The following is a 27,220-nucleotide window of genomic DNA, read 5'->3' on the forward strand; positions in this document are numbered from 1 at the left end:
AGATTTGAAATTAGAATGAAACTTTGGAAGAAAAAGTAAAATTATTGTGTTGCTTGTGGTTATTTGACTGTGTTTTACGAGTTGTAAAATAGATTTTTATTATTGTTTGAATGCATGCTTATAGCTATTTTACATTTGTGGAATTGGTAATAAAAATCTAATTTTAACAATATTTATGCAATAAAAAACTAAATTTAAATCTTCTTAATTAAATCATCATTCATATAATCTTAGAAAATATTGTAAAACCGCTTAAACAAGTTCAGTGTAATTACTTTCTAATACTCATTAATTACTTTGCTGATTTACATGCGATCCTTTAATGGCTCTTGGTGCTGTATGTTCTTTCTTGGGTATGTCTTGGTCTATATTATAAAAAAATTGGTATTCATTTACATAATGCCCGTTATGTAGTAATTATAAAATTTATAAAAAATAATGTAGTAATTACCATCAAGATATATCATATAGATTGAGTTCAAAATTTTCAAATTTGATGAGTGCAGTTCTTTTAGATAAGCAGGCAAATTACCAGAATAGCAACTCAAATCAATTATAAATAATAGCCAAGAAAGAGATGGATTTGCAAGATTTCCACCCAAGACTTTTTTTCTAACATTAATTAAAAAACTTTTTATATCATCCATTTCCTCTATTGAAGTGTTTTTCTTCTTGAGGTCCTTGATAAGTGTAGCCCATATTTGAGTAAACTGTGTAAAGTACTACGTATTGTTAATTGATCAATAAGAAGCTCTTGTATAAGATGAAAGTAAAACTTCACCTTTGCTGCCATTAATTCAATATCTTCGGCTGTTCCCAGCTCTAATAGCATATTTAAATAAACAAATAAAGGACTAGCCATCAGAAAACTCAAAATTCCTTTGTAATATAAAAAGCTTCCAAAAAAGTCGACAATATTTCGAAAATGATTAACATCTTCCTTCAGAATTTGTTCTCTATCTGCAAAAATGACATGAATGAATAGATTCCTTAATACTTAGCAAATCATTGAAGTAATCAACAAACTTTCATAGTCTCTTTGTAGCCGTGTAATAATAATTTTCTGCATATTTGTATCATTCCAATTAATAGCACTAAATTCTTGATCGCTAGCTAGCATCGCAAGTTTGTAACCAAATTTCTTGTTTCCAAAAGCATAATCTAGAAATTGCTTTGATACGCTGCCAAAATTAGAAATCATTGTTTAAGCAGAAAAATTGCAACAACAAAACTGTTGTAAATAATTACTTTGAAGACATTCCATCTGTAGTAGTTGCAAAAAGTGTTTGGATTTTTTCCATATTTATATTAACATCTTTCATGTCTTTGATAAGGGTGTCAAGTTCATTAATTAAAACAGAACATTCGTTATTATCTGGGAGAAGAGTTCGTCCAGGTCTTCGTAATAAAGATTGATGCTTTTCATCTTTGAAAGCCCAACCCCGACCCTTACTATTACCTACAGTAGTCATTTTTAGCTAAAGGAGACACAAAGAATCATTTAATTAAAACACAAATTAAAATACTTTATATACGTTTCAAAAAATATATAATTACCTTATTTATAAATCAATATTAATATTGCTTGATTATTGCCGACTTATATATATAGTATTAATTAAATTTAATATTTTCTTTTGGTCTTATTAAATCTAACGAATAGTTAATACGAACGCAATAAATGTTAAAACAGCTAATGAAACACAGCTCTTCTACATTTATTCGTTAAAATCATGTACGGTATCTAACCTAACATTTTCTGCGGACTATTTATAAGAGAGCTATATGTTTATAAGTTGACGTGAGTGGAGAGTGAGTGAGACGACTTGAACGTCTTGAATCGTTTGGACGATTTGGGCTTTGGTTTTGGTATTCGGTAATCGCGCTGATGCGGCTGATGCCGGATGCCTGCATGAAGCCTCGAGCCTCAACCTCAAGGTCCTCAAGGGTTTAAGGGGTTAAAAGGGGATAGCATAGCCGCGGGTGGATTGTGATACATCATATCGTATTCTCTCTCACACTTTCTTTTCGGTGTACCAAAAGTATTCTCTACCGGAGAATGGTAGAGATTGTTTTATGCGAAGGTGGGATAGAAATTCTCATGAATTATACTTACTTAACAGTAAAAACAAAGACTACACAATTTCTTTATCCTCATTCACAGAATAATCCTCCATTCAAATTCCATTCATATACCAATAAATTTAAGATTATATAACTTTTTTACGATATTTAATTGTTTGAATGCAATGACTATTGGTTCATACAACCCCCCAATAAGGAAATTAATAAATTCTTAGCAGAGAGATGGCTGTATTTGTTGCCGATATACATATAAGGTTGATAAAAATCTTACCATGCGATCGCCCAAGACCTTTCGCAGATTGAATTTATTTTAATAAACGATTAATTGAATTTGCTGTCCAGGGTTGACGATTTTTAGAAATCTCTCGTCGGCGTCGAATCGTGAAATATCTTATAAGTTAACGAGGTTAAGGTTAAAAAAGCCCGCGTTTTTCTACGGTATAAAATGGTGGGGTGAGGAGAGAGAGAGAGAGAGAGAATGATAGAGGGAGAGAGGGGGGGGGGGTAAGATCGGGTGGTGGGGTGGTTGGAGAAATGGATGACAGGCGGCGTTCGACTCGCTCGGAGGAACCTATCATTTCTGTAATGGCTGCCGACTGGCGTTGTAGCTGTCGGTGATTCGGTCCCTTCGGGAAAACTCAAAGAGAAGCATTCGAAGCTTTGTAAAAACGCACCGCGACTCTTTAATCCGTCGAAAGTGAGAGTGTCGGACAGTGTTTTCCATAAATGTAGCTATCCCAACGTTCTTTTTCGCGCGTGTCTCATGAATTCCAGATTAAACCCGACACAGTGCTTCCTCTCTGTTTACTCTCACGGCTAAATCTCGGCCGTTTGCGAAAAATTGTGATCCACGAGAGATTATCTCTTATCAAGTGCGGTGTAATTCTCCTTGGATTTATCTCGTAGGTGTATCCAGTGGTGAACAAAGTTTTTTCCAGGAACGGACGGAAGGAATTCCGTACCGTAAACAAAACTGACAGCGTACAGAATCTCGCTGGTCATGCCTCTCATCTTGAAAGTTGGCGAGTGTTGACACGCGTGCTACACAAGTTTCGATTCTCACGTGGTTCAAGGTCTTCCAAAAACAACCCTCTCAATTTTGCCAGGCCAATAATCCCAAGCATATCGCAAGTTCAATCTCAACATTGACAGTGCTAGAGAATGCGACTCCTCCTCTCGCGCGTCTAAACATTTTCTCCTAATTTTTCAGACAGTGTTCCTATCCCCGTGGGTGAACAATTTACTAGAGATCCTTACAAACACACACACGTACACGGACACTATTAATTACCGTTACCGAGTTAATTACCGTGTTTTATGTAAGTTCATCTTTTTGTTTCCTGTCTTAACATCGGTTGATTCATTGAGCTCTAGTTTTTTTGTAGATGAGAGAGAGAGAGAGAGAGAGAGAGAGAGAGACAGACAGACTATACCCCCCTCGGTACACAGTGGATGTACGTTTGAACGTTGGCAGAAGGGAATAGAGTGAGATGGACGGATAAACAAAGAGAGCATACACAAGTGCAAGGGACGTATCCGCTTATTCATGGGAAGGATTTCTACGTATCGATGAAGAGAGACACTCGTGCCAAGTTTACAAAGAGCCTAAGAAGAATGCGAGCTCTCGGACCAGCGTTATTCAGCATCGTGATTAATGAGAGCGCCAGTGGCAAAAGCTCGATTATTCTGGCGCAACAGTGAAATGGTGTGCTTCGCGAGTGGGCTGAAAAGTTTGGCCTGCGTCACCCGGAGGTCTTCTTCCCGAATCAGCTGATTCGCTTCCTCGGAAGCAAACCTTGTGCCCGATCAGCCGCGTTGACGGGAATCTCCGGATATCCTGTGATGTACCAGCGAGCTGTACGCATGATATAGCGGAAGCAGCCAAGATGTTCGGCAAAGTACCGCCATCGAATTCACCGGGTCCACCGACGACGAGCGTGTCGGTCCCGTTGAAGTCGTCGAGCAGGTCGAGCACGACGTGCCTGCCACGTTTCTCGGTCGAGGGGAGCCTCGACGTCCAGGAGGAGGAAAAGCTCGACTGCTGGAGACTCAACGAGTCTACCTCGTCCGTCCTGGAAGTCTCCAGGCCCTGCAGGACGGACTCTTCTTGCCAAAAACTCCCCCAAACAACGAACAGCCTCCAGGGAAAGCCTTCCTCCGGTCCGCCAGCACTGTCCTCTGTAAACAAATGTTCCTCCAGCCGGACTTACGCCGCAAGGTCGCCAAACGCAACAGCTTCCAATGGCAACCAGAGGTCCCTTCCCGCCAATTCTTCCCCCGGTGAGAAAGTCGCGAGGAAGTCGAGTACCAAGGAGGTTGGCAAGGTTGCGAGGGACTCGAAGAGCTCGAGTACGGGCACGACAGCGGTGTGCAAGCGGGCGCTGATGTCGAAGTCTTCCGAATTGATAAACTCCGTGCCAAACGGTAGGGGAGGCGAATCCCTCGCGGGGGAGGAGCCTTCGAGCGCCGTGCTTCCAGCTAGATCTACCAATGAACCCTTTGCTTCCCAAAGGCTCGTTTCAAGGTCGTCCCCTGTCAGGGACGCCAGCCACGGGCCAGTCACAGTTTCACACAGTACCTGCAGCAGCAACAACCTGGATAAGCAGGAGTCCTGCAAGACCAGCGAGAATTCCAGTCCTGGGGACTGGGGGGCCAGGGCCAACAGCGAGATGCAGCAGAATTGCATCAACTGTCTTCCCCAGGATCTACCGACGGAACTCCAGTCGTCCCCGAGATGTTACAAGGACCGGGAAAAGTGTTGGGACCTCTGGAGGCCCACGGAGATGGAGACCAATCTCTACAATAATCTCAACGTCTGTTCTTCCTCCTCCTCCGGTGACTCTGGCCAGGAGTCCAGCGCCTCCAAGAGGAGGACTGGCGCCTCTTGCCAGGCCCTCAGGCACGCCGTTGCGTCCTTGAACCGATTGGACGATTTTTATATGGAAAAAATTGGTGCTGGATTCTTCTCCGAAGTGTTCAAGGTCAGCCAATTAAAACGTTGCATTATCGTCACAATTCTATTTTCTCCTTATATCTTCTACGCACGTGTCTGCGACATTTTTGTACATCGAGGAAATTATGCTAATGGATTAATTATATTTGTAGAAACATGGTACGCGAAAGAAATTTAATTGAGGATGATTGTGAAGGAAGAGAGATGGTGAATTAATGTATCGCCTTTGGAACGCGAGTTAGCTCGATCAAAGGAGTCAAGAGCAATTAGCCTATAGAATTCAGCACGGAGAGTCCGTGAAAATGCGAAAGCTCCTCGGCATTATTTTGCAGTTTTCTCGAGCTGGCTTCCCTGTTTTCCTATTCATAAATTATTTATCGCGCACTCTGTGGGTGCGCAGGCACAGGCCGAGCATCTTACGGCTCCTACGAGGTGTTATCTTAGCAGATTAATATCAGCGCTGATTAGATACGCCTGCAAACTCACGTAGCGAAGCCAAGAATTAATTCCGAGTTCGTGATCGTCCAGAAGTTGCACTCCTCCTCCTCCTCCTCCTCCTCCTCCTCCTCCTCCTCCTCCTCCTCCTCCTGCTGTTCGCCTGGAACCAACGATTCCTCTCTTTTTCCCGCGCACTGCTCCACGCGAACCTTCGCCCAGGAGAGATTTGCCACCATTTTTGGTCATCCGTTCTTTTCCCCTTGCCTCTTTTCCTTTCCTTCATTTTAAATCGCCTCGCCTCGCCTCGCCTCGCCTCGTACCTTTTCATCCAGACGCACACACGCGTTTCGTTCCACACGAACCAACAAAAATCATCGCAATTGAATCCCACTAACGAATATCATTTCGTTGTTGCGATTGAATTTTGCTTCTGGAAGTTTGATTGAAACCTTCGAGACGGAGAGAATTCCTGGTACCCTGGACTCGATAAGATACTACGGAGAGAGCAACGGGTAATATTCCCACTGTTCTTTGCACTCGGTAGGCTTGGATTTCAACATTCAATCGTGGAAGGTCTACTTTTATCTATCCCTAAGATTCTCCAAAGAATCGTCCAATTTTTTAGCCGACCAATCAACGTTCTTTTTACGAGTTAATTATGCCAAAGTGATTTTTCACGAATGTATATCGATCAGCTTTCTCTGGGAAGTCAGGGACCATCGTGGACCGAGGAGGAAATTTGTGAAACAACTTTTCGACAAGGTATTCTCTCTGGACACAATGCAAATATTGTCTACGCTACATTGCACTATGAACAACAAGGATACAAGTGTGTCAGGAAGAATGGCATGGACGTTACGTAAATCGTGTGTGTACAGTTTTCTTCCTTCCTCCAAAGCTTCATTATACTCTATTCGCACTTAGCAAGATATCGTTTCCTCGAATATATCTTGGTCAGGGCTGACTGCGCTTGTTTTTGTCGCTGCCTCGTGTACGCGATCCTCCTTAAAACGCAAACCTCGCAATTTATCATAACACCCATTCAACTTGGTCATTCCCTGAGGAAACCCGACGATTCACTCTTCCCATTGTCCTTTCCGCATTTTTTCAATCATCCTCCACTCGACGATCGTTACGAAATCCTTCATAATTGCCAATTCACGTTCTTCAGCAACTCGCGTGACCGTTCGCGACAACGCTCGCCTCCAACGTTCAGCTCGTTCTCGAGATTTTCTTCAGGTTCTGAAAAAAAGAAATCCAAATTCCGTGGTTGCGAGTATAGAAGAATTTTCTTGGCAAGTCCGACCCTCGTGTTTTCTCGAAAACACACCGTGCCTTTAACTAGCACATGAACAATTTCATCTCTATTTCTCTTGGCGTTAAGAAAAACGTTAATGCAGCTTCTATTATTATCGGTACCACTGGTTCCACGGTTCGTTATACAGAAGCAAGGTCGAAGTATGAATCTTCTTCGTGTTCTCGTGGCACTGGAGGATTGTAAATTGACGTTACCTCAGCATCTTCTAGAATGTTGCTCAATTCGCATCGATTTGGCTTGTGTGTGTGTGTGTGTGTGTGGCTCTGAATAGCGATAAAAGGGTGGCGCACACCTTGAAGAGATTTTGCGGAGCAACCTGGGAGCCTTGACGAGCTGTTCCGACACACAGCGAGTGTTATAAATAGGTCAACAGGAAATTGACTGCAGCACGTAATGACGTTGGTGGGTCCTCGGCGCATCACCTATGCTGTGCCTCGCTTAAAAATAGAAATGCTGTCAGGACACGCGAGAAATCCTCCGCGTTGTGTCGGGTCAAACTTGCCTCGCCTATCGTAAAGTCACACCTCGATTCCACTCTCTGTAACATCTTTCATCACTATTCCAAACTCCATTCCCATTACGAAATTTAAACGTACATTTTTTTCCAGATTCCTTATCCATTGGACCCAATTTAATCAGTATGCTAAACCCGGAGAAGGTCGTTGGTTGTTCTATTAATACCTTTGCAATGGGACTCGAGTATGAAGGAATGCTAGCGAGCGATTTTATTATCGGGATGTAAATCGGAAGGAAGTACGTGCAAGAAGCAATGAAAGCTGCATTTTAATATTTGTTTATTACCAAATTTCTCAATTGGTCGTATGAATTTTTCAAGCTTTTAGGTGCAATAAAGCGAACCGAGGTGTATGACTCGTTTGAATTTCAAAAGAGCCGGCCTTTTATCGTAATTATATTTTTGCCATTGGAAAAAGTCGCTGCTGAGAGATAAGAACCGCGAATAGGCGGATAACCTTGAAAGAGTTTCTGCAAAGTGGAGACGTGCTCGGGTTGCGAATTTGGAAGGTTGTATCTCGCAGTGGGGTCACTGCAGTGTCAGGGGTTACAAATTTTTGGCACCAATCTATTTTGCGCGTGCCAAGAGTCGTTTAACCGCTCGTCGTACTTTCCTGTCCCGTTCGTTGATTCGATCCACGCGGACTGGACAATCTACTTGATCAACACACGAATTACACTCCATTGGTGTTAGCCGAGAGAACCATCCATTCCACGTCTGGATTGTATTCTCCAGGAAAAGTAGAGTGATTTATATTATTGCAAAAATCTCTGGACCCTTTGTAACTCGAGAAACACTGTTCTCTGTATATTCGGTGCAACAATCCAGTTTTTTGTTGCACCGTTTCCCTCGATAACGTGGCATCCGAAGGCTTTTTGGAAATGCACAGAGGCTCGTTCTTGTAGCTGTGGATGACTGGACAAAAAGTGAATTTATTCGCTACTGAATTATGGAGGACAAATAGCAGGAGATAAAGACACACGGTTAGTCGGGCATGAATTTTGCAAAGATCTCAATAGTTATGCAAAAAAGTAGCAAGCCCGAATCGCATTATACATTGGCCATTGCAAAACGGTTGCACGTAACGCATTCCTAAGCACAGGAGTAACCGAGTTATGGGATGTGGAGATTCCTGTGCATCACGTGAGAGAGTACCCGTATTAGCAGTATTAAGTTTATCGAGCATGGCTCGGTCGATTGTACTTCCAAGAATACATATAAATTTCTCGTTCTGCCAGCCTCGGTGCAGGCGATCCAGGCGCGAATGAAACTTCTGACTCAAGATTAACCCGAGTGAATAAGATGTTGCGAAACGTTCGCTTGGAGTCTGGTCAAAAGTAAACTGTCAGTGGGACCATCGACCAAGGTGGGGGCGTGTTGTCAACAATCAAATTATGAAATTCCTGTCACTTAAGAAGTCTAAAAAGACATTGCAAGTAATTCGAAGCGCCAGTGTCTCGAGTCAAATGAATCATAGGATTGCGAAACTCCTCGAGAACGTTTTAACAAGACCCTGGTGGAAGACGGGAGATTCTGAATTGTTGTAATTAATTTCTACTCAAACTCGACGAGTTTGATTGCTTGGAATTATTTTATAATTATAAAACTGTTGTACGTACCGAATTATAAGAGAGCTTTCTGCTTGGCATTTAAATCGAAGCTTTTACGAGGTTTCGTTTGGTTTTAAAGTTGAGCGTTTCGCCAAGTAAATGTTGTAAAGAGGGGCAAGGGGGGAGGAAAGATACGGCTGATCTATTTTTAAGCGAGTCGAATCTTCCATCCTTCCTGCCATTCTATCTCTCGAGAGATACAGTGAATCAGAAATTCAGGCTTTAGTCACTCTTTCCGTCTGGGTCACTCCTCCGTACGAGCCAATTATACGCTTTAATATCACCAAGCTAATTTGAGATTCTCTCAAATTCAGAGTGCAGTAGTCTTCCCTCTGCGCGATCTATCGATTTCTGCATTACTCTGCTGGTTCAACGAATTTTCCTCCACCGGAAACCCTTCTGTAAAATCAATTTGTAAACATTGGAGTTCTAGCGAACGAACTGTAAAGAACTCGAGTGTACCGATTATCGATAGATGTAAGTTGTGAAAAAGGCAGCTAGCTGAACAACGATAGAGAATTGGATCGATCGACGATTCAAAGAGGCTGAGGCACGTGTTAAAAAAAAAGTAGAGTGGCGTTTGTCGATCGTGCACACTTCGAGGTGGGTTTGCACAATGCGAGGGGGAAGAAGAGGCAGAGTGTTGTGCAACGAGGAGAAGTGGCGAGATTGGTGAGAGACGCGAGAAAACCAGCTGCCCTGGCGTGGAGTAAAGGGAACGAGAGCCGAAAAGTAGCGAGTAGAGAGAGCGAAGGAAGAGTGATCTTCCGTGTCGAGGAATTTCCTTCCATTTATTACCTACCTTCGCGTCCCACCCACTCACGACTCTTGCAATATTTCTACATCTCTCTCCTCCTTCGTTCTTTGCTGGCTCGACGACAATTTCGTAACCGAAGGCTCTCGTGTGTACCTTTATTTTCTCTCTTTTCCTTCTTTTGTATCGATTCTGTCCCCCCCTCCCCCCTCTTTCGCATTTTTCAATTACCATCTCAACGTGCCTCGGCCTCTGGACCATATTTCCATTTAATATCCAACCTAAGCAATGACTCGAACACGAAAGATTATGGCTGCACCGTACAATTCACTCCGGAGAATGCCAAGCTTTATCGCTGCACCGTTATCGAGATGTTTCAGCCGAATTACGGTACTTCGCGACTACCCCCCACTGAATTATTGATCGATCGGATGACGTTTGTGTTTTGTAACCTTGAACGACGAGATATCGTACAGGAGTGTGTTTCCATAATCTTGGGGAAAGAATTTATTTTATTCACCGAATAATTTTCTTCTTCTTGCACGCTTTATTCTTCTCTTCGAGTCTGACGAATATTTTTATGTGGGTTTTAACCATGTCAATTTTCTGTAGAATTCTCCATTGGAGGGATAGAAGTTTTGAATCGAACTCTTCTTCGTGTACTCAACTTGTGGAACAGTGGAACAGTATTTATGAATATAAACCGTGTGTGTTTGGTCGAGTATTTTGTTGGTGCGTTGCAATAATCTACAACGTCCTCTAAAATTGTGTACAAAGCTATGACGTAAATTGTGGGTAATAGTTTGCAAGGTTTATATATGCACGAGGAAAACGACAAATCTGATTTAATTTTTGTCAAAGATAATTTTAAAGAGCGCAAGATTTTATATAGCCTCTTTGTTATCATCAGTCAACCCGAGGATTCTGATGAATCTCAGGTTTGAGTGGGAATGAAAATGATTGTATTTCAACTTTTGTCCGAGTGATTCTAATGACCAAAGATCTATTTACGAACGGTTCCATTAATTGAATGATCAACAGCCAATTAAAGTGATTTTTGTTAAAATCTCTGAGCGTCCCAATGAGCACACAGAACTCTCCTCAGGAACTCTGAAGACATTTTCCACTAGCATAAAAATTGAAGCAAAAAACTCACGTTCTATCCAAAAATGGAATTCCAAAGGATTCTCTCGTTAGCCACGATTTTGCGCATAAATGAATTAATCCAACGTACAGCGAGTGAAAGTAAGAGGCCATCGAAGCAGAAATGGAAACAACTATAATTTTTTCGATCGCGGTTCGAGTTAATCGCCATTAGCAGAGTTGGGTTTGGCCGCATATGCGTTTCGAATCGCATCGTGGAAAGCAATTATTATCGAGACGATGTGATTCCTACGTTCAAGGCGTGTACCAGAGATCATTAAGTTCGATCATCCTTCTTCTTGTGGATGGCACGAGAATCGCACGGTGAAAACATGCCAAATTTTCGGTAATAACACGCGCAACGACACGCGTCCCAGTGCGCGATTATCAGCATCCAAAATGTTTCCTGCTTCGTGCGAAATGAAGCAAAAGGAAACTCTCCGATATAACTTCATCACTGTCCGTAATTGACTCTCGTGGAGTACCGTTGCATAGCTGTCACGATCTCTCGTATTTCTTCCTTCAACAAAACCATATTTTTCCCCATTAATAAATATTCATTAAAACTTGCGAGATCCAATTAATTCCGAGGAGAGAATCCATGTAATTTTCTCTCTTAAATTAATAAACAGCGTGTCCCATTTTTTTCGATATCCCCCTATGCTCGTTCTTTTTCGTCCCTTTACTCTTCCTCTGGGTAATTCGTGCGAGATGAATGTTCCGATTAACAGTACAAACGTGTATCTCCTGGCAAATGATTTCATTAGCATTTATCATTATTATTCCATCTCGTGAAATATCGTCGTATTTTTCTTCAATCCAATCTACCCTGGCTATAATTACTTTTGATTCTAATTAGCCAGACTGCTTGGTTCGATAAGAACGCGCGCAGGTAAACTTGGCAGAAATTAGTCGCCGAGCTAGATTGAAAGTTTAATTCGAACGTGACGTTATCAATCTTTGGGACATTGTAGAAAATTTAATCTCGTCTTCTCGCTCGCTCGCTCGCTCGCTCGCTCGCTCGTTTCTTCATTTGAACTCTTTAAAGTTTCATTAGCGATATCGAGTGGTCTGGCTATGTAAGGTGGAACTACTTTGTGTTATATGAAATTATGAATTTTCCTAGAAAAAAAAAAAAAAAAAAAAAAATGGACATTGCCTAAAAATCTTGACCCCTTTTTATTATCTTTGCTGGCAGAATTAAAGTTATCGTTAAAATCCTCTTATCTCACTTGGAATTACAGGTTGTGGCTTTAGCACCGAGATAAGGGTAGATAATGGCAGAAGCAGAAAGAAAATATGATAAAGCATCCGTGTGACACGTGTAAAGTTTATTTCAATTTCTCGATTCTCTTGCGAAAATCCCTCGCACTTCAAAGGACAGATTGAAAGTGGCGTGCTAAATTTTTGCCAGTCGAATCATTGCAGAAAAAAAGCCAATCTGGTTATTGGCATGCAGGCCAACGTATGTGGAATGTGTAATGACAGTTATTGGTATTCGTTCGAGTCTCGGTATTTCAGGATTTGGCCATGCTCGACAGGGTTATAAAGGCGGTAATAATTCCATATGGATATAATAAGTGCTTTCGATTTGTGACGTCTACACGTCAGTCAGTTATTTTGCCACATGTCGACGAATTTTATTAAAAGCCTCTGACACGTTTCATTGGCTCGTTTGACGAGTCGATAAGTGAAAAGAAAAATCACTGCGGGCGAACGCTGCGAAACCGACCAGTTTCTTTGTTTACGTTGCGACATTGAGACCTCGCTGAAATATAATTTAAAAGAATAATCGTTGTTGATGATTCTCGTTAAATTCGAGGTAAGGATCGTTCGGCGATCGCTGACGATTTCTGCAGGACGAGGAAGAGAGGACTGAGGGGTTTTCTTAAAGGCGATAGTACACTCTTTGTATGTTTTGTTTACATCGTGACGTTGAGAGCTCGCTGAAATATATAACTCGAAAGAATAATCATTGTCGATGACTCTGGTTAAACTCGAGATAAAGATCGTTCGGCTTGCCGATGATTTCTCGCAACTTCTGACAAGAGAGAGAAGATTGCGAGGTTTTTTTTTTTCTTAAAGACGATAGTACACTTTATGTTTTTTTTTTTACATCTTGACATTGAGACTCCGCTAAAATATATCCCAAAAGAGTACTCGCACTGTCGATGCCTCTGGTAAACACTGAGCATACCAAAGCTTGTATACACCCTCGTGTTTACATACGAAAAAGGTCGCTCGGCTAGCAAATAATAGCTTTGTTATTAAACTCGATCCAAATACCATTCGATTCTTAGAATATTTTTACAGTTGAATAAGAAGCACATTGAACATTTTTCTTATAAACGATAGACCACTCGTCGTACCTTTGTTTACATCTCAACGCGCGTTGGAAGCTCGCTAAAATATAATCCAAATACACCATAACCAACGATGACTATATTAAAATTCGAGACAAGAATCGTTCGGCCATCGCCAGTGGGACACTCGAAGTTTGATGGAACAAAAAACGTAAACAAAACACAAGATGGAGGGGTTTTCTCGAAGACGATGGTACACTCGTTGCGCGTACGCTTTCGAGCGGAGACCTTACCGAGGCCGTATGTGCGCGAGGAAAGGTTGAAGGGGGAGAGGGGGGGGGGGGGGGGATAAGAGTAGAAGCACATCGCGAGCGTTACTCTCGCAGTACACGAAGACGACCTTGCCTGTGACTCAAGAGTTCGCGCGGCGGAGAGCGGGCATTTCCTTCCTCGAGCAAGAATGCTGTGCTGGAAGCAGACGAGAAAGCCGGTCACGCCGCGTTGGCCATGGAGTACGAACACTCTCTAACGAGCTTCTCTCGATCCCCCACGATTCATTATCGCCCCCCCCCCCCCCCACCCCCTCCACCCTATAAAGCAACCAGTACACATCCCTCGACATCCTCTCCTACGCCAATGGCAGATTTCTTTTTCCCATCCAATGGATTCCAGCCGATCGGCCAAACGATAACTTTATCACTCGTCTCGCGATACTCGAAATTTCAATTGTTTCTCGCATTTTTAACTCCACCGCGCTTGGTTCTCACGCCTGAAAATTGCAGCGAATGTCGCAGGTTTGAGAAACAGATAAAAGTTGATCTCGAGAGAAACGTGCTCGTCCCGCCGATAACGTGGCTCGAATTTTGATACTCGATTCGAGTGTCCCGAAGATCAAAAACGATCGGAGTAAGATGTTATTGTCGAAATTCTCTTTTTATCGAAATAAAACGGTTCGAGAGGCGAGCGAGTATTTTCGAGCACTTTTATGAAAGACAAAAATTCGTCACAGACACACACACACACACACACACACACGTATATATATAGGAAGAAGAATTTCTTGGTAGAGAAGAAACTCGAGGACTCTTCGAGAAATCGGTGTTTACGCCATCCCCGTCGCATGCAAATCGCATACAGAAACGAGTATCAAGTTTCACTGCGCAAGTTCCGTGCGTAAATATATATATATATATATGCTTTCATATTGTTTCGTTGGCACATTTACGTTTCTTTACGTGCCAGCAACGTTCCGCGAACGATTCCAGCGCGTTCCTAAACGTATCAGTGTGATCCAAATGGCCATTTTTCTCCGAAAGTTCCTCTTCACGTGTCACTGGCTCTCATCGACTACTTTGCAAAGCTAAAAAAATAGAATTGCCTTTCGATAATCGTTGGGTTGCTCGATTGCACGTTTTTTTTTTTGTTAATAATGCTCACTCGTGCGTGTTCGTACGTCAAACTTTCCACGTGTAGGTAAGGTCCCGTTCGTGTCTTCGCGTATCGGTGGCTGCTTCGTCACGTGTGGCGTTTCGAACGACTAGTTTCCACGTGAAACCGGTCGAAAGATTCTCCAGCCCGACTTTTACACCATTATTATTATTATACGTGGCAAACACGTGGAAAAGACGTTCCTTCCAGCGACATTAACGAGCCACGAGGATTTTCCCGATCTTCTCGATCCATCCCGAGAGATTTTGGCAGCTGATCCAATCAACATGACGTTTCTCCGTCGCCAGCTTCGTTATTCCACTCGGATCTCCAAGGTTTTATCCTCCTTTCTAAAATTATATTCGTAACACGGAACGATCCGGTCTGTTATGCCAGCTGGAATTTTTCTTTCTGCCATCCTGCCAGATCCTTATCGCTTTATTGCAATCGCGGTGCAATGATTCGCGAGAGATAAGATTGTTCGATGATTAAAATGACGGGATTCGATGCAAATAACTCGATTCAATAATGGAAAATGTACAAGTTTGCGCTATTACGACAGTCTGCTGTTTTCTTAATCGCGAGTAATCGTGCTCAAAATCATCGACACGCTTTTCTTACCGATAAGAGTTTTTCCTCGTTTCTCAAGTAGCCGAGTATCGTATTTTTCATCCAATCCTTGCTAATTATTGGACTGTACTATATACACTAGCTTCAAGAATTTTTTCAATCAAACTACGAATAACGTAGATTAAAATGTTTGTTGATAACAAATTATTGTTCGCATAATTTTCACACTGTACTCGATCGCGAAGATTCGATCGATTTAACGGAATGAACGGAGAATTGTCCCAAGGCTAGTGGTTGAAAAGTGGCAGGTGCATTTCACCCGTAATCAATCGCGAGAAATTTGGATCGATCCCTTTCTCACGTCTATCATTGTACTTTCTCCGTTGCCGATTCGTTCGTCCGCGAAACTATTCGCACACTCGCATCAAACGGAAAGGAAAGCACATCCGTTTCGCGCCTTTCGACACGTGGATTTTCGCAACTTTAATTTCGTAGCCCGAGCACCTTACACCCAGCGATACACGCGTTGCCAATACCGATCGCACGACTCGTTCCACTTTTAACCAATTTATTGACAAAAAATTGCAAGACTCCGGATTTCCACCCACGCGAAAACAAAACTCTGCTCGTACGGAATTTTTCCGGAAAATTTCTCTCCGCTCGAATGCAGCAGCAGCGTTGTTTATTTTTTGGCACACGAGAAATTTCTCCATGATTATCTCTCGCCGGTCTCGTTGCGCGCCGAGTCGTCATAATGGTTGGCGCTAATTGCGATAATTTTCTGGAGGATCCGAGAGACATTTGCAGAGAGAGAGAGAGAGAGAGAGAGAGAGACGAACGTCGAAGAGGCGTGGAAAAGAAATCGATCGAAATTTCGAGCGATCATAGAGATCGGTCGCTTCCAAGTCTCGACCTGGAATCGGTGGTTGGCTCACTTCGCGTCGCAGGATCATCGGAACCTCGCGAGATAACGACAATTGCAATTTGCCGCATCGATTTCCAGCTCGCAAAGCCGTAATGCACCCGTTCGCTCGCTCGCCAGCTGCGAATCGCCATACGACTGACCTTTCAAGGCTCCGCTTATGCCAGATTTCAATCACGCCAGCACAGCAATTCACTCCGCTACCGACCATATTTTCTCACGCTAAAAATACACCTTTTTCCCTTTAACAAACTCCCTCGTAATCGTATCGAGAGCAATTATTTCAGCAGTTTTTTTTCAGTAGAAAAGAAAATTTGTACGTTAAACGAGAGAAAATTGACGAGAGGACAATTTTTTAATTACGAATCGATAAACAAGAGAGTTGAAACGTGATAAAAATGAAGGTGCAGGAAACGAGGTGGTGGGGGTAAAGAAGGAAGGAAACGTCTGATTATTTTGTTCCACGAAACGACCTTGTAGGCCACGAAAGAAACGTCGAGGGAATTCTGTGTGTGTGTGTGTGTGTGTGTGTGTGTGTTTGAAATTGTCCAAGGAGGAAGGAAACGAGTGTGCGGAGACATCAATGGAGCCTGCGTTGTAATTGCAACGAAATTCTCGATCCCTCGCCGCTAATTACTCTCTCCCATCCTCGTACACAATGCAACTTTGCTCTGCTTTCTCCGTGCGTACATACGAAAGAGCAGACGCTGTTTCGGGTGAGAGCGTCGAAAAATCCGCAAGGACGAGGTTTCCCACACACGCGCGCACTTAGCAACACGCACACTGCGCGCACGTACGAATTCAATTATTACGAAACCCCGAACGGAGAGTTTGCAAAAGATTCCACCAGATGTGTGCCACGCTTCGCCTCAGTTTTTTTTCTAACGCGTAAAAGTTGCACGTGGAGAAATGCCACTACGGTTTATCCTCGGAAAAATTCAGCAAAACTCCGATAGCACGAGTTTTCCCACACACGCACGCTTCACGCGTGGAATTGATGTATTGCACGAGATTAAGGAATGTAGAATTCGCAAAAGTCAGGGTTTTTTCTAATGCGTAAGAGTTTCACGTGGAGAAACGCTACTGTGTGATATACCCTTTAAAAATTGAATAAAGTTGCAAAAGCACGAATTTTCCTGCACACCTGCACTTGTATAGGAACACGCACGTACTTGATCAATTCATTGCGAAATCCCAAATGGGAGAATTCGCAAAGATTCTTGGAAAAGTGTGCCACTTTATAATTTTGTCTAATGCTTAAGAGTTGCACGTGGAGAAATGCCACTGTGTGATACATACCCTTTAAAAAAATTCAATAAAAATTCGAAAGCGTTATCCACGAATGGCACAGCACGCTCGTGCGAATCGTGACGATATATCGTTTGCTCGGAGCCATGCAATTAAAGGCCACGATGTGTGGAAATTATAGAAATTACTAATTAAAGTGCGCGAATGGCACGATCGAATAAGTTGGTTGGACGAATCGAAGCGGCCGAGCTAGCCTTTTGCAGATTTTACTTGGATCGTTCGTCCAATCGCGAAATTTTGTCGCACACTCTAAAAATGATCTTTTTAAAGGAGCCTCGAGTAATAGAGATTCGCGATGCTTGGCTCTGTTTACCCAGCCGGCTTAGCTCGTATTCGTCATTGCTTGGCACATACCCAACTAAACCAGCCACTGCCAAGGAATCCTGGCTAGAATCTCTTTCTCGGATATTCTCGACTTTTTAACCCACGGAATTCCTGCCACTCCAGCCTCGTACACCGATTTTCTCGCCAACCACGTTTCCTCAAACTTCCTTCTTCGACCCCACCCCCCCCCCCTCCTCCTCCTCCTCCTCCTTGACTTCCCGTCAAGTTCACTTTCTTTAACAAAAATTACTCGTACGACTCTAAATCGATTTGTCCTTGGTTAGAAATAAAACTCTCTTTTTGCAGGGGAATCGAACTTTGCTGGAAGTAGCAAGAAATGTTTTATTCCAACTATACTTTGTTTTTTTTTTTTTTTTTTGTGGAATAATCGAATAAAGAAATTACGAGGAAAAATTGCACAAGTTTTTGTCGATACTGTGTATATATATAATTGGTTTGGTTATGGATCGAATAATTATATCGAGAGATAATTAAGAGGGGTTTTGTCAAGAGTTTTATCGAGTCTTGGTTTTATTTAAACGTGAAGCAATAATTTTATTAAAATAGAAATTATTCTGCACTTGGATGAGTGCGAATTTTGCTACAATGTCATTGGAGGCTTTTGCCAAAATCGTGTATTATTATGTTTGGAATTATTTGATTCGAGTGTGAGTTTTGTAGTTATGTTCGAATGAGGAATTAAACTTTACTGGAAAAATCATGAAACGTTTTACTCCAATTATTTGGTTTATAAACGATCAAACGTAGAAATTATGAAAAAAAAAAAGATTGCACAAGTTCTTATCAATATTTCGTATAATAGATTTGATTACAATTATTAACGAAAGATAATTAAGAGAATTTTCATCACAAGCTTTTTATCAAGACTCGATCTTATTTAAACGCGAAGCAACAATTTTACTAAAATAGAAATTATTCTGCACTTGGATGAGTGCGAATTTTGTTAGAATGTCATTGGTGTGTTTTGCCAAAATCTTGTATCGTAATATTTGGAATTATATAAATCAAGTGCCAGTCGTTTGTTTTTTCTTAATTATAGTCCAAGATGTGGTTTATCAAAGCTCCGCTTTTCGAGCAAACTTCGACGAACCGACGAATTTCATCAGTGCAAATTTCTCTTTCGCCATAATCCTGCTGTATCCCGCCCACTGAACGTGCTTGATAAACTGGAACGTAGGATTTGCGTAAACTGTGAAAAGCATTCGCGAAATTAGCACTGCCATTGGATTAGAATTTCGCGATTGAAAAATTTGTATTTCTATTTCCTTCTTGAGGTTCCCCTTCAAGAATTTCTATCGATTCCCTTTAACTCGAAAATTCAACGAAATAATAATATTTTGTTGCATAATTAATGCATCGATAAAATAAATCATTGGAAATTAGTACAATTAAAATCATCTCGTACAACATTATAAATTTTGCTATTGACAAAACCATCATTGACGAGATACAAAAATTGAGAGTCTAACAATAATAAATACCTAATTTCCTGTATAAAAACGATACTGGTACACACACGGTTAAAACGACGTTTATACCGATCTAAAACTCCACGTGGAAAATGATTGATCGTTAGAGAAATACAAAGTTGTGAGAAAAATAAAGAAAATTATTTTCAACCTCTCGCGTTATTTCAACAAATTGTTAAAATACCTTCACGATTGATAAGAAGAGAAAGTTTCTCTGCTAATCAAATATGTCTATCAATTATGTCAATTAAGTTTATCAATATTTTTGCAATAGACTGATTCAATCAGCCGAATACACCGAGACAGTTTGATCGAACTTGATCGAAACATTAAATATAAAATAGTTTCATTATTATCATTTGGACTGATCATACATTTTACACGATGCTTTCATTGTTTCTCTGATCCATCGACCGAATTTAATCGTAGATCAAAACGAGAGATAAGCCATATTGCCAGTTGGATAACCAAGGATTAACGTTTCCAGGTCACCCATAAAGTAACGAGTCAGGTGATGGTCCTAAAGATGAATCAACTTCCAGCCAACAGGCCGAATATGCTGAAGGAAGTTCAACTGATGAATAAACTCAGCCACCCGAACATTCTCAGGTAAATTTACTGCGAAATTCCGCTCCACTTTAGCGAAGAAAAGAATATTTGCATTTCTCCCGCTTAATTCCTGCAAAAGTCATGTATGTTCGCTGATGAGCATCACGAAAAGCCCAGGCTGCGCGAGTTTTGCCAAAATCATCGTCCAACGCTTCGCAACTGGTACCTTGTGCCTCGTGAAAGCCGGAAAACACCGAGAAACCTTTACGAGTATTGTGAAAGTTATTTTCATGCGCATCCTTCGAGTGCTAACTTTGCATATATATATATATATATGTTATATCGGAGTGGATGAATTATAACAGAAATTGAATATTTCACGAGCAAAAACCGAGCGAGAGCCACTCACGAGGAATAAACTATTTGACTGTACGATTTATCGAATTATCGTATCGATCTTGACTCTATCAAGCCTATTAGCTAATTTCTTGTATAATTAAATTTTCTCCCACGATACGTCACTGATAGCTATACAGCTTTGCATTGATTTTTTTTCTTTCTAAGCTTTTATAATCAACTTACACCACCGCACTGGAGTTTTGTAAATGATCGCGAGAGCGAGTATTATTTTTTTGTTCGAGTTTCAAGATCAGGGGCATTGTTCAATGAAATTTCGAGATACGAGGCAGAGGAGTAAACGCGAAGATATACGTTGGATGAAATCGACGAGGAAAATTCCGCGTTAATTTTCCAATGTCTCGTTGATCGACGTCTCGTCGGAGCACCGAGATAACGATTTTCCGGAAAAGTGTTATTTTTCGAGTAATTGGGGGGGGGGGGGGGGGACGATTTGGTTAATGAAATTTGAAGGTTGCGAGCGGAGCAGAAAAATGCATGGAAGCGCGCGGAGAGAAGCGTTGGATATTGGCGAGTTTCAAGGAGAGAGAATCGCCAGAAATAAGATCGCAACGGCGGAGAGGATAAACACATCCGAATGTGGGCCAAGCCGTTTATATCGTCGGAATGCGTTGTCGTCCGACGGTGCAACGTCTGGCAAATGCGATGCATAAGCCCTGGACATTATGTCATAATTCATAACTCGACGTATCCGTGCGGCAAATAACGGCTCGTTACGCTTTCGGCGAGATTCTCCATCCTTTCAATCACGAAAGCACAAAAAATGCCCGCGCGTCCTCGTCTTCCTTTGATCCGAACTAGACCGACCGTAAAAACCACATTACCTCGTCAGGCGAACCGATCGAACGAGAATCCACGACGTAATAAATCACGCCATTATAAGCTTATACTATGTATATATATATATGTTGTATTTCGAAGCATTTGTGAGGCAAAAAGTAAATTATCCTGTTGTAAATCGACCGATTGACGAATCGATGCTGAGTAACCTTGGCTCGTACACTGGAAAGGGCAAAGGTTTCACCGATTTCAGGAATTGCTTATTTTTCTTTTTGCGATAGAATCGATCGTTTGGTATTCCTTGAGACTTTTCTTGATTTCTAGTCATGTTTATTTGGTAAATTGTCTTTTTTCTGTATCTCAAGAGTCGAATTTCATTTTCCTCCGCAATGCGCATTTAGGGTTGGGAGATTCCAGCTAACCGTATAAAGCGATTAAGGGGAAGCACTTATCGATTCCAGTGTACTCGCGCGACGAAATCTTCCCGTCAAAACTTGTTTGTAAACACTCGCAGTAATAATCCCAAATACTCTCGAGTTCTTCTTTCGTCGTTTTTCGCAATATTCCATTTTTTCCGCTTGATCTCTGCAAGGTAGGATTTTTATTCTCTTCGATACACACACACATTCGTTGATTATTCTAATTAATCTTGGGAGTATTTTCACGGTTACCTTTTCCATCGTCGTTCGATGGACACTTGGATCGTAAACTTCTTCGTGCAGAGCTAAGTATATTGTCCCGAGTGTTTTTGTGTCGAGCTACGACAAAATTCATTCTCATCCGCCACGGCCTTTTGTGTTTATCTCGCTGGTCCATCGTTTGTGTTTTTGCTTCTCGCAACTCGTTGACAACATTTTTTGTCCGCCGATCGAGGCTCCTCCTCGGTCCTTCTTCGACCAAAACACAGCACCGTGCGCCCCTTGGTCTCTATTTGTAAACAACGATAGACCTACCAGTTTCGCAACATCCACTTTCAACGCATTATTCTTGCCTGGAACTTATTTGATAATTCGTATTCAAGACGAAATAATAAAAAAAAAAAAAAAACAAAAAACAAAAAACAAAAATAAACTAAATTTATAGAAACATTTCATACATAAGAATCAAATTTATTCTTCAACTATTCACCCGATATCTCGAATCCTTGCATAGGTCAAAAAATCTTACAACCAAATCAAACACCCTCAAACGTACACTCAAACACGTTCATCAAAAACTCAACAATTCCACCAATTTCTCTCGCAAAGAAAACCCCAAAAATTGCACTCTTTGCCAGAAATTGAAATCACCGGACCCTGTTGAAACATTTCCCTCGGTAATTGATTTGCGTCTCGATTAGGGTGTCTCTAGTGTCGAAGCGGGTGACCTTGAATTCCTGAAAAAAGAAAAAAATGCACCCAAGTCCACGGAAAGTCTGAAAAACGGAATGATTTATTCGGCACGAAAGGATTGAAAGAGATTCTCGATGGGTTTCAGGTTCATGGGAGTTTGCGTGCACGAAGGTCAACTGCACGCTCTGACGGAATACATAAATGGCGGCAGCCTGGAACAACTGATAATGGCCCGACACACGCCGCTACCACACCTGATCCGGATGAACCTGGCCAGAGACGTGGCCAGAGGAATGGCTTACCTGCACAGTCGCGGCCTCTTCCACCGTGACCTCACCTCGAAGAACGTCCTGATCAAGAAGGACGAGGCCAGGAAGGAGATGACAGCGGTGGTGGGGGACTTTGGTCTCGCGGCCAAGATCCCCGACCCCAGCACCGGTTACCGCCTCAGCACAGTGGGCAGTCCCTACTGGATGTCGCCGGAGTGCCTCAAGGGCCAGTGGTACGACCACAGGTCCGACGTATTCTCCTTCGGGATCGTCGTCTGCGAGCTCATCGGACGAGTTCCCGCCGACCCGGACGTCCTGCCTCGCTCGGACAACTTTGGCCTCGATTATCTCGCCGTGGCCGAGATTTGTGCCGCGGCCGATCCACCACCTGCCTTCCTGCAGCTCGCCTTCGATTGCTGCACGGTACCAACGAGTCTCTCTTCAATTTTCTCTCTCTCTCTCTCTCTCTCTCTCTCTATATATATATATATATATATGTAGTATAATTTTATGAGCGAGATAAATGACAAAGCGTGTATCGTTATCGACAATTTGATCGAATCACTGCAATGTACAGCTCTTTAGGGGCTCTTTTGTTGAAAGTAGAAATTTTTCTGATGGTTTGCGCAATAACCAACGTCCATGTTGTTTCAGTACGAGCCAAAGTCGAGACCGACGTTTCCCGAGATAACGAGCAGTCTGGATGACGTGATAGCCGGTTATGGGGAGGAGGCGAAGAACAGCATGGGGAAACGCGAGTCGGCGGATCCAGCGTTGATATCGAGCATGGACGAGATTGCGAGAGAGGGGAGAACGATGAAGCGCAGGGCTGCCAGGTTGAGGAGTCGATCGGCGGATGCCAGAGGTTGCGACAATGCGACGCCCTCGGATAAAGCCAGATGCCATTCGGCTAGGAGGGTGGCGGAGTTGGCTAGCAGAAGAGACCCTCACTACAGGCCGATGACGGCGAATCCCTTTCATGCTCTTGGGGGAGTCAAGAAGATTCTCGGAGACCTCTTTTCGAGCTGCCTCGAACTTCCCAGCTTGGAGGACGTTAGACCCAGCGTGACGGATGGTATCGCAAAGTTCAAACCTGCGAAGAACGACAGCATAGCCAAGATACTCGATAGAAAAAAGCCGAGCTCCGAGCCGAGTAGTCCTACCGCCCGGAAAAAGTGGGAGAGAAAGGTAGGGAAGTGAGTCCACTTTCCTAATAACTAACAGCACGATGTCGATCCACCACGTTTTCTTCTTAACCTCGAAGAATCTTTTATCGTCCGATACCTCCAAATTTATGTTTCTTTGGTTTCATGCAGCAGCTAATTATACCGTTAATCGTCCTTTGAATTCAAATGGTACTTTTTCGTTTTCTTCATGGTTGCTTGCTCTATTTGAGCTTTTGGATTTAGTTTCTTGTATTTGTACTTGGTTCTGGTACTGCCAGTGTGAGACGCTAGTGTTAAATGTTAATTGTAGAGAAACTTGTGTATATGTGAACATTGTAAGAGTCTGATTGGAATTGTATTCGTAGGTGGCTACAAAGGTGGGTGCTGCGAGTTTGTTCGCCCATCCGCTCTTCAGGGACGGCTGGGAGCCTCGAAGACGCGGCAGCTGCGAGTCCGGCTTCTGGAGCTGCGTCGGCGAGGATCTCAGTCCGGAGCCGCCGAATAGACGCCACACGTCGACCCTGAGTAGCTCGGCAGCGAGCAGTCTGTTCCTGCTGGACGATCACAGAACGAGCTCGATTTACACCGACTCTTCGGAGGACATTGCCAGTTTAGGCGGAGGAGACTCCTCCTGCTGGGAGGATCGCTTCAACGGTATAGGATCCTCCAACAAGACCATCTCGAGGATCGTCGAGTACTTCGAGCGCAAACAAGCCACCGCTGGAAGCATAAGACTCGGGGACCACGACGCGGGTCCGAGTAGGATCAGTTTGCTGCGGGCCAGCTTGGAGGGCACGGTCCCTTTGTGCAGCATCTCCGCGGCCCAAAGACTAATCGTGTGCGAGGGCGCCGTGCGCAGCAAGCTACCGCTCTTCGACAAGAAATGATCGGTCCTCTTCTTCGGCTTCTCGCCCCCGCTGCTGCTGCTGCTGCTGCAGTCCTCGTCGCTCCGACGATCGAGGATCGTCCAGCAGTTGGAAGGAGAAGGGATCGTCGCCGGAAGTCGAGGACTCTCGGTGTACCCACCGCGCAACGTCTTTGCGGCGCGGAGGCTGATCGTCCGCCCAAGGCACCGTGCGCGGAAAACCTCTGCTCTTGGGTCAAAGGTCACTGGTCATCGAGTTCTCGCGCGCCGTTGCATTTCTCGTTGCTCGGACCATCGAGCTTGGAACCGGAAATGGCGGTGTGCCTGTGAAGTTTGCGCTGTGCACGGGTTGAGGCGGTCGCGCATCGCGCAGCACGTCTTGTTTCACGAGGAGCGTCGGAGGTCATCTTCTTGCGCGAGACGGACACCGCTCAGCGGAGCGATGGTACTTCTTGTACGTCCGAGTCTCGATAGGGTAGCGTGGTGCCTATGCGACAGGGCCTATATATGTTACAGAAGTTTGATATATTTTATAAACGTACTCTCTTAAATTAATGAGAAGATCGTTCGAGTATCGCTAAAAGGTATTAACCACTTGTGTTGGAGTATATATATATATATATATATATTTCTTACACATTTTTTATTTATTATCACGTGAAAGTATTATTTCTTGCATTATCATTGATAATCGTACATGCTCGTTATCACTTATTAGCTACCGGATAGCTTTTAATTTTCTATGGATTGTCTGTATTTATCATTATCGCTATTGCCAACGCAAGTGATTAACCAAATAATAATATTAACTCGCTTGTCACGCATAAAAGATTCCAAGCGCAGAATCCAATGCTGTCGTGGTTTAGTTTTTCGAAACAGTCAAAGCCCTTTAAAGTGCCGACGAGGAACACCCTTCCCCTGCCCCTCTTCCTTCCAGATCTTGTAACCTGACTGTGATGTTTTTTGATAATCTACAATACACGTTGGACCGTGCAATTGAGTTTCGACAGAATTCTCTACCACAGCAATGTACTTTTATGCGTCACGAGCCTCTTTCTGAACGGAAAGGCGTTGCGTTTCTTAGATGTTACGGTATTTAGTGCCAGGAAACTAACGTAAAGAGAAAAGTAAAGAAAAAAAAAAAAAAAAAAAAAAATATGCGTCAAGAGAATAACAATCTTTCGTGCCCCTCGAGATTTTACAGTGCCTCGCAGTTCTTAATAGCCAGCTCTCCGTCCTTTAGAGTGTCAACCGAGTTTTTATCCAACTAAACACTAGGCTGACGATGAGGATGCTAAAGCGTTCATTTTTCTCATAAAACTCATTCGTACTAGCTTAATGACATTGCAAACGAACAGCCTTTGGGCATTGCGAATGATCCAACGAACGATTAAACTGCAACTATATTTCCATTTGTTTGATATCGTCGCTTCAGCAGGACTCGATAACTATAACACGTGTATCTTTTCATTCCTTGGAGACAAGGACGCGCAATTCTAAGCAAACGTCGAATTAATTTCATTGTAATAATTGTTAGAGCCTTTGAAGTATATTTGCAGTTATTGCGATTCAACCGAAGCGAATTATTGAGGATTCTTCAGCACAAATTGCGATGAGATAAATACTGTCTGGGCCTATACGTCGTGTTGTTATTGTTCATATCCAATTCGATAATTGACGGCCCCGTATATTAACGTAAAGCGGCGAGCACTATGTACGTAAAAGCTCGTGGAAGTTCAGGACGTGCGATGGATAAAGACAATGATCGAAAAGTATTTTGTTGGCAGAACGTCCTGGATATTTTTGTTGACGCTGCGAAGATGTTGTCTACTTCGAAGCAGTACATATGAAACTGATCTAGTCAGTGTATTAATGTGGCGGCCTTATATTTTGTACGTCGTAGAGCTATAATTTTAGTACCGTGAAAAGAACGAAGCTAGTGGGAGAATAGTTAGCGCGCGAAGGAACAACGGGGAACAGTCGAAAATTTATAGGAGGAATTGCAATTAGGACTCGAGTATTTTGTATGAAAACGGTCCTGGATACAGTGGTAAAATATTTATACGAGTACTATTAAGCGTGTGTGTGTGTGTGTGTGCACTTGCGAATGGACGCGTGCGTGTACAAAAATGTATACGCCGTTCGAATGCGGGTGAATATTGCGAAAGTCTGAAAGACTCAGTTGTATCGTCGCGTTATTTGCAGCACGAGCCGAACCAAATTTTACATAGAGCAATAGACTTTACACTTAATCGAATTTCGCTCACGGGTTTCCAACTGATAAGACTGTATGTTTGTTAAAGTAATATTACTAAGTAAGAGCTGGAATGTATTTCTCAAGATTCGCAGTCTCTTCTTCCTTGTCCAACAATGTGCACCGCTGCGGAACTCGTCGTCTCTGTCGCGTTTACCTTGCTTAATGGTGAACCGACCAGAAATGTTGTTTCATGATTAGTGCTCTGCTGAGATTCTTGGTTTTCATTCTTAACCCTTTGTCGCTACTTTTAACACGTTTTTTTTGTTTTTAACTTTTAAATGTACGTTATAAAGAAATTTTGTTAATATAATTTCAGTACTGATGATGAAGTGTTTTAAAGAATATATCTATATTAAGGAATAAATATTTTCAATATTACTCAATCTTCGTCCGAGCTCTTATAATTTTCCAAACATGAGATATAAA

The 27,220-nt window shown here is 42.6% G+C and overlaps 2 protein-coding genes across 5 annotated transcripts; one reads left to right on the forward strand and one right to left on the reverse strand.

Annotated features, from left to right (window-relative positions):
- Positions 1 to 107: 107 nt before the first annotated feature.
- Positions 108 to 2,497, reverse strand: LOC136779381 (CBP80/20-dependent translation initiation factor-like). 3 transcript variants are annotated; one of them, XM_066736936.1, is made up of 6 exons: positions 2,357 to 2,497; positions 1,249 to 1,478; positions 1,027 to 1,181; positions 782 to 960; positions 452 to 710; positions 108 to 365 (listed from the first exon to the last, which is right to left on the reverse strand). In XM_066736936.1, the coding sequence occupies exons 1-6, from the start codon at positions 2,357 to 2,359 to the stop codon at positions 289 to 291; spliced, it is 903 nt and encodes a 300-aa protein (XP_066593033.1). In that variant the 5' UTR covers positions 2,360 to 2,497; the 3' UTR covers positions 108 to 288. The 3 variants fall into 3 exon arrangements, with proteins under 3 accessions (XP_066593033.1, XP_066593035.1, XP_066593034.1); XM_066736938.1 differs by lacking the exon at positions 2,357 to 2,497 and adding an exon at positions 2,117 to 2,250; XM_066736937.1 differs by lacking the exon at positions 2,357 to 2,497 and adding an exon at positions 1,558 to 2,088 and having other exon boundaries at positions 111 to 365.
- A 187-nt stretch (positions 2,498 to 2,684) lies between these two features.
- Positions 2,685 to 27,177, forward strand: cdi (center divider). 2 transcript variants are annotated; one of them, XM_066736982.1, is made up of 6 exons: positions 2,685 to 3,404; positions 3,471 to 5,066; positions 19,648 to 19,769; positions 22,383 to 22,929; positions 23,161 to 23,694; positions 24,038 to 27,177. In XM_066736982.1, exons 2-6 carry the CDS (start codon positions 3,972 to 3,974, stop codon positions 24,557 to 24,559), a joined length of 2,820 nt encoding a protein of 939 aa, XP_066593079.1. In that variant the 5' UTR covers positions 2,685 to 3,404; positions 3,471 to 3,971; the 3' UTR covers positions 24,560 to 27,177. The 2 variants fall into 2 exon arrangements, with proteins under 2 accessions (XP_066593079.1, XP_066593080.1); XM_066736983.1 differs by adding an exon at positions 23,823 to 23,861 and having other exon boundaries at positions 2,685 to 5,066; positions 24,038 to 24,172.
- Positions 27,178 to 27,220: the final 43 nt, after the last annotated feature.

This window comes from Prorops nasuta, unplaced genomic scaffold (assembly GCF_024137725.1).
Source record: "Prorops nasuta isolate Cenicafe-Biocafe unplaced genomic scaffold, Cenicafe_Pnas_1.2 PNAS00017, whole genome shotgun sequence".
Lineage (NCBI taxonomy): Eukaryota > Metazoa > Arthropoda > Insecta > Hymenoptera > Bethylidae > Prorops > Prorops nasuta.

What these genes read in the sequence shown, in the direction of transcription:
- LOC136779381 (XM_066736936.1), bottom strand. An exon ending in GCTACAAAGAGACTATGAAA is followed by an intron (nt 961 to 1,026) that starts GTTTGTTGATTA and finishes TCATTTTTGCAG; the next exon opens with ATAGAGAACAAATTCTGAAG. An exon ending in TTGAATTAATGGCAGCAAAG is followed by an intron (nt 711 to 781) that starts GTGAAGTTTTAC and finishes TACTTTACACAG; the next exon opens with TTTACTCAAATATGGGCTAC.
- cdi (XM_066736982.1), top strand. Translation starts at nt 3,972, where the DNA reads ATGTTCGGCAAAGTACCGCCATCGAATTCACCGGGTCCACCGACGACG. An exon ending in AGCCACCCGAACATTCTCAG is followed by an intron (nt 19,770 to 22,382) that starts GTAAATTTACTG and finishes GATGGGTTTCAG; the next exon opens with GTTCATGGGAGTTTGCGTGC. An exon ending in TCGCCTTCGATTGCTGCACG is followed by an intron (nt 22,930 to 23,160) that starts GTACCAACGAGT and finishes ATGTTGTTTCAG; the next exon opens with TACGAGCCAAAGTCGAGACC.